This window comes from Haliotis rufescens, unplaced genomic scaffold (assembly GCF_023055435.1).
Source record: "Haliotis rufescens isolate VD_foot unplaced genomic scaffold, xgHalRufe1.0.p SCAF_26, whole genome shotgun sequence".
Classification (NCBI taxonomy): Eukaryota; Metazoa; Mollusca; class Gastropoda; order Lepetellida; family Haliotidae; genus Haliotis; species Haliotis rufescens.
In genome coordinates this window covers 5599398-5616095 of record NW_025963957.1, presented here as the reverse complement: position 1 = coordinate 5616095, position 16698 = coordinate 5599398, and the positions used below count along the sequence as shown (strand labels likewise).

At 41.6% G+C, this 16698-nt stretch overlaps 1 protein-coding gene across 2 annotated transcripts in view; it reads right to left on the bottom strand.

Moving 5' to 3' along the window:
• The window catches only part of LOC124147379, a 59180-nt gene extending 42482 nt beyond the window's left edge, over positions 1 to 16698 (bottom strand). The window contains exon 1 of one of the 2 annotated variants that reach the window (XM_046518079.2): positions 16358 to 16698. In XM_046518079.2, the coding sequence (XP_046374035.1) occupies positions 16358 to 16443 (86 nt within the window). In that variant the 5' untranslated portion in view covers positions 16444 to 16698. The remainder of the gene's footprint in view (positions 1 to 16357) is intronic. The other variant, XM_046518080.2, reaches the window with a different exon arrangement.

Here is a 16698-nt window from a genome sequence, read left to right as displayed (position 1 = left end):
ATGATTGTGGGTTCGAATCCCGGTTCACCCTGATAATGTTTCTAGGTTTGTCAGCACCATACCCGTGCTCGTGGGTTTCACCGAAGTGGTAAACGTCAGAGACCTGCATCACTTCGGGCTTTCCTCCCACATTAAGCTGACACGCCGTGATATAACTGGAATACTGTTAAAAGCGGCGTTAAACCCAACTCACTCACTCATAAGACATTTCCACTAAATGCCAATTGTACGATTTCCACGTCATATGCACGTGTTTATGAATTCCTAACAAATACTGATGATACCAGGTGTTCGCGTGTTCGCATCCGTCACAAACACATGCAATGCCAAGTCAATTCACATGAAATACATGGGAACACATGGTAAAGTCTAAGAAACAGAGACAATGAAACGAAGAACCCTTATCGGTGCCATGATCTTAGATCGATACTCCGCTTGACTTGAACAGAAGAGAACTTGAAGTATTTGGATGATCACCAGGACTTCGACTAACGAAATTTCACATGCATATGAAAAGCTACTTTTTCATCACGAAGGCAAAATGTTGTTTACGGAAATTATCATTATAATTTTTTGAGAGTAAACATTCATAGAGGTTATCACGCGATCGGTTTCGGGTATTTTGAGAAAATACACAGCGAGATCTTAAATCCTATCGTCGAAACATTATTCTCATCTCTCACTATCGGTGCCAAAACAGTGCACGTGCAAGTCCCTGGAATGTAGACACTAAATTATTATGCCACAAAGTTAGTGATAAGTGACAGCAGACAGCAGACAGCAGACAATAGAAATCCAAAAGGGTTTTCGGTATCTTAGGCGATAATGTAGATAATGATTACAAACACATGGTATGACCTAACACATGGTATGACCTAACACATGGTATGACCTGACACATGGTATGACCTAACACATGGTTACAACGAACCAAAATGTTCTCTGACCGACAAGGTCGGGGCCATGTTTGCAAACACTGAAAGTATCTACTCTGTAACTGACCCCAACGGATAACGTTTTTATCCGGTGTTTTTTTCCTGCTGAGACACCTACCCATTCTGTGACAAAGAAAAAAAAGTTCTTTTGAACATAAAAGATTTATGAAATATATTTCACGAATAACTTGTGTATAATTATTTGATACTAATTAAGCATTTCTTAGATGTTGAGGGACAACAAAGTAGACACAATTTATGCATAACAACTTCTTTATAGTATATGCCTCCTCCATGGTCTTGTGGTAGAGCGTCCGCCCGGAGAGCGGAAGGTTCGGGGTTCGATCCCCGGCCGCGTCATACCAAAAGACGTTAAAAGATGGTACTTGTTGTTACCCTGTCTGGCGATCGACATTAAGGGGCTAAAACAAGGACTGGTCGGCTCAGAGTCAGTATACTGAGTGGGGTATTCATGTTAAACTGCGGCATGGTATCTCAGTGAGCTAGCACTATAAATCGGCATCAGTCCGGACTAGTACAAGCAGCCACACACACACACGTACATGCACGTTGCTATATAAGTGCAATAATCTTGGACGCGACGTTAAACCCAATTTCACCTCACCTCACCTCTTTATAGTATAGTATTATTTAATGCTATTTTATTGTATATTGGCCGCACCTTACTTTTAAGGCTCGATTGTATTTACCATGTAATATGAACGTTAACGTAACCGTTGGTTGTCAACTACAAAACTATTGTTTTCAGAAAGAACTCAATCGGCAGATCCTTGTTAGTTATGGGGGACTATATACTTTGATTAGTATGAAACAAACGCATCGATGCTGAAACAGAACTGCACAAACCTATTAAAGACGCCCACAGTCATGTATCAAAGTCACACATTTCTGTCCTGTTGTCACGTTTAATAATGACCGGGCAAGGATGGCCCGTAGACACATGTGACCACTGAAGTCACCATCCTTCCACCTTCATCATTCAAGGAGAATTCAGAACTCACAAAAAGGCATATCAAAGCCTTTCTTCAAGTTCTGACTTTGGCAGCAAAGAATATTAGACGCAGCCCAAAGCGCAAGCCCTAATAATACATGAAAAAAGTCTTGATTGACAAAGATGACTTCCTCAAACAAGATGGTCGCTATGAGTGCATCCGCACATCACTCAAATTCAGTAAACAATGTTTGAATCATTATTGGAATTCCCTGAAGTAGCGAATATTGATTTGCTTATCTGCTGCTAAAATTCAAATACGAAATAAAAGGACGAACGTCATTGAGTCTGTGCGAAAGCGACACAGAATTCCCTTGCTGTCTCTCACATGACTACTCGAGAAGCCATGGAATCAGGCGATAGGACATCTTGACTGAAGCATGGAACATACAGGAGTCGACTTATCGAGAAGTGTACCTGGATAAAGTCATACAAATATTTAGTTATTCAGTTGGAAGCACGCAATTATTTGTTTTAAGTCATTAAAACGTCGGTGTCATACGGATTGTATGGTTAGAAGGTCAAACAATTCCTCAGATACGTTACAAGAAAATAATACGCGTTTATGTATTCCTCGTATATTTAAACGTGAGATGCATCAAACTTCTTCTCTTTACTCACCTACTTCTGATCCAATTTCAAACATTCCATGCAATTAGATGCAGAAAATGTAAATAAAACAAAACATTTTTAAATACTCAATAAATTACGTAAATTTTATTTAAGGGTTCACTAAGCTCGGGCACAGTGAGTGGGAGTCCAAGCTGGTTCAATCCCTATCGTCCAAATATCACTGTGTATATCTGTTAAAATTTTATTTATTCTAGACGTAAGTCAATACACTCATTACATAGAGACATTTTTCAATTTCAGAAACTGCTTAAAACATCTTGGCCTGTACTGAAAACGTAGTCCCCCTTTAAGTGTGCATTTAAAGGTAATCATCGAGCGATCATTCCAAGCACTGCTTTCCCACAACGAGGCTTACATTATCCTGCTATCTTTTAGCTGTGCTGGAGTACTGTCCACGTAGTTCCTAATTGGTAGTTATAACACTAGTACTGTGTGCATTCCATTGTGACGTATTTGAACCACGTGTTCTTAGAGGTTTCCAGTCTGATAGTACCACTCGATGTCTACCTGTTGCGCAGTGGAAGGCGACGTTCACGTGTCTACCTTTCGTCTTTTCTACTCCACTGGAAATTATACGACTAAACATGATTCTCTTCCCATGACATAATGGGGAACTAAACGTGATTCTCTTTTTATGACATGTGGGGAACTAAACGTGATTCTCTTCCTAAAGAAAAAATAAAGAAACTATGCAAGGTCCATGACCACGAATGCAGGAATGAATAATTGACTATAGGAGCAAGTACACACTTTATGTTTCTAAGGGCCACGAATATGTCATTGATGGAATACACATTTCACGTATGTCATTGATGGAATACACATTTCACGTATGTCATTGATGGAATACACATTTCACGTATGTCATTGATGGACTACACATTTCACGTATGTCATTGAATGATCAGGTGAGTGAGATTGGTTTTATGTCGCTTTGGTAAATATTTGAGTTATATCACGGCAGGACGTGGGCGAAAGCCCGAAGTGATGCGGAAGTTTTCCACGATGGTGAAATCCACGAGCATGGCTGTTTGGTACTGAAATACCTAGAAACATAATCAGGGCGCACCGTAATCATAGGTTTTTATATTCAATCGAGGAACGCAGCGCAGCACAGACGACTGCCCCCCAACCCGCCCACCAATCACTTCCCCCGTCCATCAGTTAAGCATTATGCCTCTCATCAGTGGTCATATTGTTTCTGTACTTCCCCGAGTCTTTGGTAATATTCCCATGTTTATTATAAAACACCATTAAATCAATGAATATGTTTGTGTCAAAGTATCAGACTGGACGAGAACATGTGTTCCAAGGTGAATTTTAATGCTATTTGTCCATTGGTTCTGAGCCACGGCGCATAGCGTATTTGGGGAGTTGATGAAGTATGCTCTCTCAGATTGATTGATCCCGAATTGCAGGCTCATGGCCCTTAATGGCATGTATTTGACGGTTGCTGTTTCGGATTGTGTGCTCATTCGGCTTATAAAATAAAAAGGAACAGATTGATAATAAGATTAAGGCTTGGCTTTTTATCAATCGCTTTCTCCGGAACGAAGGCAGTTATAATTGTATAATAGACTCAATTATTTTAAAAAATCCTGAAATTTCCGTATTGTTTCAGATGCAATTTAACTGTTTACTCTAAATCCCTTTGGTTGTGTTTGTGAGACTTTAGAGGGAGAATTTTACGTTCGATGTCGGCTGTTTATTTATATAACTTGCAATTGCGAATGTGTTTCTACGGGGTTCTGTGAGTATGGTTTAACAAATCTTCCCGAGGCAAAAGAGTCCACTGGACTATATGAAAGTCTTCAAGTTTCCACTTGACTTTGATATAGGTTATTGTGCACTATTGCCTCGGGAAGATGGGTTTAACTCCGCTTTGAACTGTAATTAGGGCTCCAAGCCGAAAGGCTGTAGAGCCCTATTGTAATCGTTCGATTTATTATTATTATTAGGGCTCCAAGCCGAAAGGCTGTAGAGCCCTATTGTAATCGTTCGATTTATTATTATTTATTATTATTATTTATTATTCCGCCGTTTTTTGTTCCAGAGATAGCAGTTTAACCACTGGCTCGATTTTGTTCAAATTTTGTGTGTGTGTGCAAGTTGTTAGGTACCAAATACCACAAAAATTCCAAGGCCGTAGGCCCAATGGCCAAGGGCAGATAACTGAAAAACAAGTATTTTTTGAAGATATATTTCGCCTTATTGCTCCGCAACCGCTTGTCTGATTACTTTCAAACTTTACACATGTCTGCTGCTTAGGGTGCTGAACATTTTCTGTTCTTTGATCTTGGTCACTGGTCACGTGGTTTGGCAGCCATATTGGATTCAAAGTTTTTACAGGGTTTTGGGGGTACCTGTCTTCAAATCCTATCTCCTCTGAATCCAATGCATGAAATGCATCCAAACTTTCCGAGTACTGTCTCCATACATATCACATCAAACTCTGTTAGCCGATTTTGGATATCTTTTTTAGTTGCTGCCATATTGGATTCAAGGTTTTCACAGGGTTTTTGGGGTACCTGTCTTCAAATACTATCTCCTCTGAATCCACTGCATGAAATGCTTTCAAACTTTCTGAGAATTGTCTCCACACATAACACACCAAACTCTGTTAGCCGTTTTTGGATATCTGTCTTAGTGACGGCTCTGTTTGATTTTGATTTTGATGATTTCTTTCACCGAATTTTTCCTTTATATAAAGATCACATCTTGTAAGGTTCTCCACAGAAACTATTGAAAGTTTACATAAAGTTAGTCGGGCACATGTAGCTCATCTTTTGTTCTTGGCTGCATGCTAAAAGTAACACCGCTTGGTGGTAATATGGACAAAATACCGAATACATCGCTCAGAAAACTCAGGATTATTTCCCTTTGACCGTCAAGTGTCTTTTGCAGTATGTATACTACCCTTGAAGATCAGGGTTAGAATTGGTCTTCAGCAACTCATGCTTGTCTCAAGAGGCGATTATCCGGATTCGAACATTGTCTGGGTGGAAAATGGGTTTAGAACACTCTGGTTAACTCTGGCACACACCAATTTTGTAGTGGTGATGTCCTGCAAACGGTGACTATCTGTTGACGGAGTTGGTACAAGCAAACCCTTTGAGGATTCGGACATGAGGATTCGAGGTCGGATATGGGTTAAGAACACACTGGGACATATGTGGGGATGTCTCACAAGCGGTTCATTACATTTGACGGCGTTGGTACAGGCAAACCATTTGAGGATTCGAACATGGTCGAAGTCAAACATGGGTTAAGAACACACTGGGACACACGTGGTGATGTCTGACAAGCGGTTCATTACATTTGACGGCGTTGGTACAGGCAAACCATTTGAGGATTCGAACATGGTCGAAGTCAAACATGGGTTAAGAACACACTGGGACACACGTGGTGATGTCTGACAAGCGGTTCATTACATTTGACGCCGTTGGTACAGGCAAACCATTTGAGGATTCGAACATGGTCGAAGTCAAACATGGGTTAAGAACACACTGGGACACACGTGGTGATGTCTGACAAGCGGTTCATTACATTTGACGCCGTTGGTACAGGCAAACCATTTGAGGATTCGAACATGGACGAGGTCGGAAACGGGTTTAGCACTTTATCTCAGCATTACGACATAAACCCGGGGCCCTGACGAACTCAGAACGCTCATCCATTTGACTGGAGCTCACCTGACAAAGAAGTTACAGTCTGGTTCAGAGTCACCAAGCCGAAAAGCTGAAGAGTCCCAGTGCTATCGTTCGATTTAATATTATTATTATTCCGCCGATTTTTGTACCAGAGCTAGCATAATAACCACTGCCTCGATTCCATTCAAATTTTGTATGTGTATCCAGATACTTACGTACCAGATACCACACAAATTCCAAGGCCGTAGGCCCAAAGACCAAGGGCAGATAACTGAAAAATAAGCAATTTTAAAAGCTATATTTTGCCCAATTGCTTCGCAACCGCTTGTCCAATTACTTTCAAACTTTAGATGTGTCTGCTGCTTTGGGTGCTTGACATTTGATGTTCTTTGACTTTGGTCATTGGTCACGTGGTTTGGCAGCCATATTGGATTCAAGGTTTTCACATTGTCTTTTGGGTACCTGTCTTTAAATGCATACTCCTCTGAATCCATTGCATGAAATGTTTTCACACTTTCTGAGAATGGTCTCCATACATAGCACATCAAACTCTGTTAGCCGATTTTGGATATCTTTTAAATCGACGGACCTATTGGATTTTGATTTTGATCATTTTTTTCACCGAAATTTTACTTTAAAGATCATATCTTGTAAGGTTGTTGACAGAAACTATTGCAAGTTTACATGAAGTTAGTGTGTCATATGCATCTCGTTTTTTGTTCATGGTTGTATGCTAAAAGTAACAGCGCTTGGTGGTAATATTTGATTAATATTTGGGACACCCCTGGAACAAGCAAATTTCGTAGCGACGATTTCCGGTGACTATCTTTTGACAGAATTGGTACAAGCACACCCTTTATGGATTCGAACATGTTCGAGGTCGTAAATGGTTTTAGAACAGACCTGTACACCCTGGCACACGCCAATTTTGTAGCGGCGATACCCTGCAAGTGATGCCTACATTTGACGGATTTGGTTCAAGGAAACCCTTTGAGGATTCGAACATGGATGTTTGTGCACAGTGTTACTTGGAGCCCGCCATTGCTGCTTGCAGCTTTAATTATTTATTATTATTATTATTATTATTTATTATTCCGCCGATTTTTGTACCTGCCCTAGCAAAATAACCACTGGCTCGATTCTGTTCAAATTTTGTGTGTGTTTGTAGACCGTTGGGTACTAGTGCCCGCCAGAAAGCCAAGGCCGTAGGCCCAAAGGCCAAGGGCAGATAACTGAAAAACAAGTATTTTTTGACGATATATTTTACCCTGCTGATCCACAACCGTTTGTCCGTTTACTTTGAAACCTTGCATGTATCTGATGCTTGAGCTGCTTGACATTTTTTGTTCTTTGACTTTGGTCATTGGTCATGTGGTTTGGCAGCCATATTGGATTCAAGGTTTTGACAGGGTTTTTTGGGCACCTGTCTTCAAATACTATCTCCTCTGAATCCCATGCATGAAATGATTTCAAACTTTATGAGAATTGTCTCCATACAGAACACAACAAATGAGCATAGCCGTTTTTTTATATCTTTTTTAGTTGCGGCTATATTGGATTTTGATTTTGATAAAAAAATTCACCCAAGTACAAATACTGAAGGAAGCGCCTCATAAATCTACTATAAACCCCCATTCACTGGCTTTGCAGAAACCCTAGCGTTCTCCACAGCCTTGTTCAATATTATGTGTACTACCCTTGACGACCAGAGTTAGAATTGGCCTTTTTCAACCGATGCTTGTCTTAAGAGGCAACTATGCTTGTCACAGGAGGCGACTGATCGGATCGGGATTCTTCATTTTCTCAATTGCCAATTGCTACGGTACCTTATTTTTGACAGCGTTGTTAAAAGCAAACCATTTGCAAACCATTTGCGGATTAGAATATGGAGGTCGGCATTTAGTCCACTCTGGGAAACTGTGGCACACGCCAATTTGGTAGCGGCAATGTCCTGCAAACGTGGACTATCAATACGTTTTGATGGAGTTGGTACAAGCAAACCATGTGCGGATTCGAACATGGTCCAAGTCAAACATTGGTTAAGAACACACTGGGACACATGTCATGATGTCTCACACGCGGTTTATTACATTTAACGACATTGGTACAACCAAACCATTTAGGGATTCGAACATGGTCGAAGTCAAATGTGGGTTAAGAACACACTGGGACACATGTGGTGATGTCTCACCAGCGGTTCATTACATTTGATGGCGTTGGTACAAGCAAACCATATGCGGATTCGAACATGGTCGAAGTCAAGCACGGGTTAAAAACACACTAGGACACGTGTGGTGATGTCTCGCAAGCGGTTCCTTACATATAATGGCGTTGGTACAAGCAAACCATTTGAGGATTCGAACATGGTCGAAGTTGGAAATTGGTTAAAACATCCTGGGACACCCAGGCACATGTCAATTTAGTGGTGGTGATGTCTCACAAGAGGTTCCTTACATTTGACGGCGTTGGTACAGGTAAACCCTTTGAGGATTCGAATATGAACGAGGTCGGAAACAGGTTTAGCAATGCGACAGGAACCTGGGGCCCGGACGAACGCAGAACACTAATCCGTTTGACTGGAGCCCAACTGACAAAGAAGTTACAGCCTGTTAAAGAGTCACCAAGCCGAAAGGCTGAAGAGCCCCAGTGTTAGCGTTTGATTTAATATTATTATTATTCCGCCGATTTTTGTACCAGAGCTAGCAAAATAACCACTAGCTCGATTTTGTTCAAATTTTGTATGTGTATGAAGACCGTTGGGTACTAGTGCCCGCCAAAAACCCAAGGCCGTAGGCCCAAAGGCCAAGGGCAGATAACTAAAAATCAAGACGTTTTTAAAGATGTATTTCGCCCTATTGCTCTGCAACCGCTTATCCGATTACTTTGAAAACTTGCATGTATCTGCTGCTTGAGCTGCTTGACATATTTTGTTCTTTGACTTTGGTCATTGGTCACATGGTTTGGCAGCCATATTGGATTCAAGGTTTTCAAAGTGTCTTTTGGGTACCTGTGTTCAAACGCAAACAACTCCGAGTCCACTGCATGAAATGCTTCCAAATTTTCTGAGAATTGTCTCCACACACAACACAGCAAACTCTCTTAGCCGTTTTTGGATATCTGTTTTAGTTGCGGTTGTATTGGATTTTGATTTTGATAAAAAAAATTACCGAAATTTTACTTTAACGATCATATCTTGTTAGCTTGTTGACAGAAACTATTGCAAGTTTACATGAAGTTAGTGTATCATATGCATCTTATTTTCTGTTCTTGGGTGCATGGAAAAAGTAACAACACTTGGTGGTAATATTTGATTAGAATTTGGGACACCCCTGGAACACGCCAATGTCCTGCAAACGGTGACTATCTTTTGACAGAGTTGGTACAAACAAACCCTTTGAGGATTCGAACATTTTTTATGTCGGAAATGGGTTTAAAACAGACTTAGCACACGCCAATTTCGTAGCGGCAATACCCAGCAAGTTGTGCCTACTTGTGACGGATTTGGTACAAGGAAACCCTTTAAGGATTCGAACATGGACGTTTGTGCACAGTGTAACTTGGAGCCCGCCATTGCTGCTTGCAGCTTTAATTTAGCCTATCAACAGCGGATTGTGGCGTCTCCGATGATTTGACCACCTCCAGTTGTTAATGGAATTTGAGGTGATTGAGAAGCGAAACATACACGCCAGTGTCTATCCATGGAGACACCATCACCTGTCATGTCATTAACAGTTAATGAGGGAGAGCGACACCCCGAATAGCAAATCAATATGCGTCATCATTATGGTTGTGTTCTGTGCTAAATACACTGGCACCTCTAACAATAGGAAGAACACAGGGACATTAAGCTGGAGTCATCCCTGTTCTTATAGACAGAATTATTAGCACTATTTACAGGGTTCGTTTTGCTTAAAAACAACTAAGACTACCCAAGCTACACTACCTGACAAAAGAAGGTATACACCCATGATAGACGGTGGCTAAAATAAAACAAACGAGAAACAAAAAACGGTTGTTCGATGGGAATGTATCCGCTAAGGGTATCACAGTTTTGTTTTGGACCTCACGTTTGAAGTGCTTCTCCGAATGTTTTCAGTTTGTAATTTTTTGGCCAAATCCAATTTTCAATATATACTTTCTTTAGCCCGTCAATTGAGGTAGGTGCTTCTTCATTGTAAATGAAAGGTGTGAGTATGGTTTTACGCCACTATTCTAGCAATACCCTGGCAGGTGACACCAGAAGAGGTTCATCCAGGTACTGGTGTCTGCTCATATTCGGTTATATTTGTTCCCCTACCAGTGGATCCGTTTGCATTCCAGTTATCATTCTCAACTCCCTGGGGAGTATACCCTTCAAACATTTAAACCATGTGGGTAATGGAACCCGTGCCGACGGCGTAGCAAGTGAATGCTATAACCTCCGGGCTACCTCATCATCCCGTAACTTACAGCGGTGGTGAGCAAGTTGAGTTTAACGCCGCTCTAACAGTATTAAGTTATATCAAGTACGCCAGCTGGATGGGGCAGGGATGCCGAAAGTGATGCGGGTCTTTATTACTTTGGCGTATTAGTGTGGGCTTTCTGAGATTCAAGATAACATTCCATCAATATAAATGATTTTACATGTATTCCCGACTGGATACTAGGGATGGAATGTGTGACTGTGTAATGATGTCTCTCAGATGCAATGAATACAAGTGCAGAATATAATGAAGCAGTATAAACTTGCTGGCTTTGTGCACAATGTCAAATCTTCCCGGCGCTACAGTTTCAGACGTCTTGATACTTTGCCTTCACTGTAGTTATCACGTCACATAATAAACTGCAGGGCAAGAGAAAGTATACACCTGTGTGATGGTGGTTACAGCAAACACACAAGAAGTGGTCACTCGGTGGTGATGTATTTGATACAGGTATCATCATTGTGTTTTGGACCTTAAGTTTGTGTTTCGGCGACTGTTTTAGCCTAGTAACGTTTCAAACGTTTGTAATACTTTGGCCAAATCCAATTTCCCTGTGTACATTCTTTTTCATGCAGTTTAGTTTAGTGTATGGCAGGGAGGGCAGTTTTTTTTATAGAGAACAGTTTTATTTGAATCAATTTGGGGACATGTACCAAACCTTGTTCATGCAAACATGGCAGCGATCAAAATCAGTTCTTGAATCGATGCAAATGGGGGCTAGCATGCCTTATCAGGAGTAACACTAAGTCTTGTCATTAGTACTTGAGCTACTGGTCACTATTTAGCTGGACATTCACCTTAGTGCATTCGCGGGGTAATTGTTCAGTTATGTATAACGTAATGAAATAGGTTCCCTTTGTCAGACAATAGTCACGTGGTACAGCACGGGATGGCCATGTCATCTGAAGGGATGGAGCTGTTGATATGCGTGAAAGTCCGCCTGTATCGCGTTAATGGATGTAATCACGTCCCATGCTAATACCAGATCGTGGATACATATCTGTGACGACTTATTACTACGTTTGGGGAATTGGAATGAATATGTGGTCTGTATTAACAACGTCTTGAAGCCTCTCTGTATTTCGTGTTCGTTCCTGGAGTGTAAGTGAGTGAGTGTGTGTATGTGTGTGTGGGTGTGTGTGTGTGTGTGTGTGTGTGTGTGTGTGGGTGGGGGTGGGTGGGGGGGTGGGGGGTGGGGGGATGGGGGATGGGGTGGGGGTGATTAACTAGGAAGAGCCACGAACTTTTCGGATGCTGCATGTGTGACCTCACTGTTTACTTTCTATTCGGATTAGCGTGACTTTCAGTGTGTTTGTGATTTCCCAGGATTTTAGAGGCTGCACTAAACTTTCAATTGGCTATCCGTATGATTTGTTAACATGACCATTTACAACTACGAATGTATTTCCGCATGGTACATTAAGTAAGGTTAGAACTGAGTACGAGTATTTCAGTCACCCCAAGCCAACTTGACGCAGATGAATCCCACGAGCTCTGATCATACGAATCATTTCAGGATTAGACACCACAAGCAATCTGTTGTGTCACCTGGGAGATGCTTGATGAACCACAGGCCACGTAGTCACCCATGCCCAATACGTGGTTCAGAAAAATAGCACTATATGTTATTGATCGCGAACCAGCCTTATGAATATACTGAATATCTCCACCGAAGGATCGGAAGCACTTCGCCATTGCAGACACGTAGGATATCTTATCTCATCAAATACCCATCAAACTTGGAACAAGGAAGAGCTTCTCTAGTCAGACGAGCACATGCCACAGCCAGACGCCGCAACGCAAATGAAGCCTTTCTTGACCATTGTCCATTAGAACCAATCAACTCGGCTCAGACATGTGCTATCGAATGTCTCTATTAACACGCCTGTGCATGTGACCGTCTCGCTTTCCCCAGATGAGGAGGAAGCAATGGCGGATCCAGTTGTTGCGATGGAGACTCATGTTTAAGTAACGAATCACGTTACGATGAGACAACTTGAGCCTCTCACGAAGGCTACATCCTTACTTTAACATATATAGATTTTGCTGATGACTGACATGGGCATTATTTCAACTCCTCGAAATAGGTGTTCGTGATGTCCCTTGGTTCTGTATGGCGCATGTATTCAATTACTGTCAGGATGAATTACTGCTCAAAGATATATTTTTTTCAAGATGTCGATTCTTTGCGGTTGTGCCTGTCCTGCTTGTTTTGCGCAGTCTCTTTCATGTAACTTATTTGTTTGTTCTCGGCAATATTAGAGCTATATAGCATGGCTGTCTGTAAATAAACGAGTCTGGACCAGACAAGCCAGTGATTGACATCATGAGTATCGATTGGGAAACGATTTTCATGCATCAACCCAAGTCAGTGAGCCTGACAACCCAATCTCTGTCTCGCCTCTTACTGCAAGCAGGATTGTTGGGTTGCGGAAGATCAATTCTAACATGGATCTTCACGGGGTATTATGTAACTAATTACCGTTCTTGTCACGATGTGGGACGAGAGCTCTGGACGCATCAAACAGGAATATATGAACTCAGGGATTCTGGTACATGTTCAATATGAGGTCAAGGGCAATCAGTTACTTCCATATCTTTCCCCTGTTTCAGTCATCTAGGTTTGAGTGGAATCAAACGATCCAAACTATCGAGTTCAAGAACTTTATTTGGAGGTTATTAAAACATAAAAATGGAGGTTACCATAATGACGAACCTGCATGTATCGAATAATAAAATACTTACAGTAAAACAATTTGAATGTGCAAAGACAGTGTTCTCAGTCCTCTTGCATATATCATGAGTGAATGAGTGAGTGAGTGAGTTGGGTTTAACGCCGCTTTTAACATTATTCCAGTTATATAACGGCGTGTCAGCTTAATGGGGGAGGAAAGCCCGAAGTAATGCGGGTCTCAGATGTTTACCACTTCGGTGAAACCTACGAGCACAGGTATGGTGCTGACAAACCTAGAAACATAATTGGGGCGAACCGGGATTCGAACCCACAATCATAGGTGTCTGGCGTGCCCAAGGGACGCAACTCTGCACAGCGAATCGCGCCTTAGACGACTGCCCCCCCCCTGCCCCTGCATATATCATGACTTTTACTGCCAATTATATATATCCTAAATTAGTGAATGACATTTTCAACAGTATTTCAGTTATATCACCGCGTGATAACGTGGGAGGAAAGTCCGAAGTTCAAGGTCTAAAATGTTTACCACGTTGGTGAAACCTTTGAACACAGATATGATTCTGGCAACAAATGATCATGAAGAAACATGAAATTCGAACCCACAATCAGAAAATCCTGTCTCTCCGAAGGGAAGCAACTCTGCAGTTCACATTGAGGCGCCTTAGTCAACTGGCACAGCCCTTCCCTGTTTATCCTACATGCAACGTGATGAAAGTATCTTTATCTTTATATATGCGATTTAGTAGCGTGACTGATACATCATGGTCCTGAATGAGCAACTGCGTGAGACGCCCATCATCAATATCAATGGCAATATTTCCTTCTCAGCATGACGGACAGTGGGAGCAGGAACTATTGCACTATAATAGTCATTGATCGAAGACTGGCACAGCATCGTGGCATAAGGATCACCCACGACGTCTAGGTGGAAGCACTGGATAACTGATGATGGAATATATGAATATGTCACGGGGAATACCCCGCCAAAGCGGACAACGCCGTGGCGTATGCCACTTATATACGTAGATCTTATCTCTAGGGAGAGCTGACATGGGTTTAATGTCACCTTCAAGATTATTGCTCGTATATGAATACCTAGACGTAGGCATAAACAAGCCAGCAGGCTGAAATCTGAGGATATATACGCTCTTTGATTTTCTGGCCTCTATAACACATGAAAATCATCATGTTCATCTTCATTATCATCATTATCATCATCATCATCATCATCATTATTATTATTATTATTATTATTATTATTATTATTATTATTATAATAATTATTCATTTATTTTGTTTAAAATATTTTTTTAATATATATTTTAATTATCATTATTATTATTATTATTATTCGTAGCTACGATTTTGCGTATTATTAATTTTCTGGGATACGTTTAACGTTTGAACTAAATCGTCCGGATTTTCACATTTATGGATTAATCAAACAGTGAAGAGAGTAATAAACCTGGTGTTTACACGAACGCTCTTACGATTGAATCGGCGGAAAGCGTGACCGGACAAAGTAGTTCCGGACATTTTTCTACTTATTGGCCATACAGCCGTATCGACCTTCCGACATGAGCTGGTATTGTAGCTTGCCCTGCGTTGACATCCCCTGGCCTCCTAGCATGTTGAGATGTGGATGATGGTCAATCTCGTTGATGTTTCCGCTCCACCTCATCCTCCTGATGGGGATCGTTAAAGTAGGGGTATTGCTGTTTGGTGACGTAGGATTCCCCTTGGCGCTTAATGAAGTACCTCAGAGGTAATATTTCCCACTGATGCCTCTTTCAGTTCAACGAGACATGTTTTCAAGCGGGCTCTGGTCGCCGGTTCTCCGTGCAATGGTAATGGTCAGTGGTGACATGGGATTCCCACTGGTGCTTAGTGAAGTACCTCGTAGGTTGTATTCCCGCTGATGCCTCTTTCAATTCAACAATACATGTTTACAAGCGGTCTCAGCTAGCTGGTTAAGCATGGTCTACATAGTTAGCTTTACTTTGCTGTTGTTTTTATGAATGATTTGGTTGGTTGGTTGGTTTGTTGTTTTACGCCGCACTCAGCAATATTCCAGCTATATGACGGCGGTCTGTAAATAATCGAGTCTGGACCAGACAATCCAGTGACTAATGTCATGAGCATCACATGCATCAAACCAAGTCAGCGAGCCTGACCACCCGATCCCGGTAGTCGCCTTTTACGGCAAGCATGGGTTGCTGAAGATCTATTTTCCCCCGGAATCTTTTATGAATGAGGACATGGTTGATAAAGTATTACGGCAATATTCACGTCATTGTGAATAATCATCTATATATGATTACACAAGTGTAAGGTAAAGATCGCTATCAATACTCTTTTATGAGTGAGTGGCATGTAACGCTGCTTTTAACAGTATTCCAGTTATATCGCAGCGTGTCGGCTTAATGTGGGAGGAAAGCCCGAAGTGATGCGGACGTTTATCACTTAGGTGAAACCGTGAGCACGAGTATGGTGCTAACAAACCTAGAAACATGATATGGGCGAACCGGGATTCTAACCCTCAATCATAGGTTCCTGGCGTGCCTAAGGGACGCAACTCTGCACAGATAATTGCGGCATATTAGACGACTTGGTCATCCGTTCCCCTCCTCTGTTATGATCTAATGGAAAGCATATAGCTAAGGCTGCGGCTACAGAAGATTGAAGGGAACAGTTCATCACTGAACCCACATTTATTTTATGAATCAGTCCAGGTGAGCTTAACATGCACACGATATCAATATTTGATCTTGTGCGGCGTCGGTGGGGAAACACAATCGATGTTAATGGTATAAATTGAACACCAATAATCAGATCTTGTTTTGACAAGCCTGTAACCCGTAGCTCTTTCAGACGAAAAACAGCAGCGCACTTGCGAAGCAAAATATCTAGCTAGTGTCATGACAATGACGTTTCAGTCGCTTCGTTCAGTAAAACACAAGCGTACTTACCCGGCTATTTTCAAGGCACATGGCGCTGATTGCTTCAGCTTGTCCGTACTGAAGGGCAACCTCTCCATAATGTCCATAGATATCATGGCTTCAAGTCCTTAAACCTGAATAAGGACAGTCACACAGATATACCCTCGACCTCAGGTCTCCATTTTAGTTCTCCAGACACATAGATCTCCTCACTTGCATCCAGCGATACCTACACGAAGGGACACTGTCACATCAGATTCACACAGTCTCACGTTATTGAATGTTCGACAAACGACACAGCGATAGTCAGATCTAATTGAAAATGGGATCCCTTCCGCATATGCGCAGTGTGTGTTGTGTGGGGACCGATA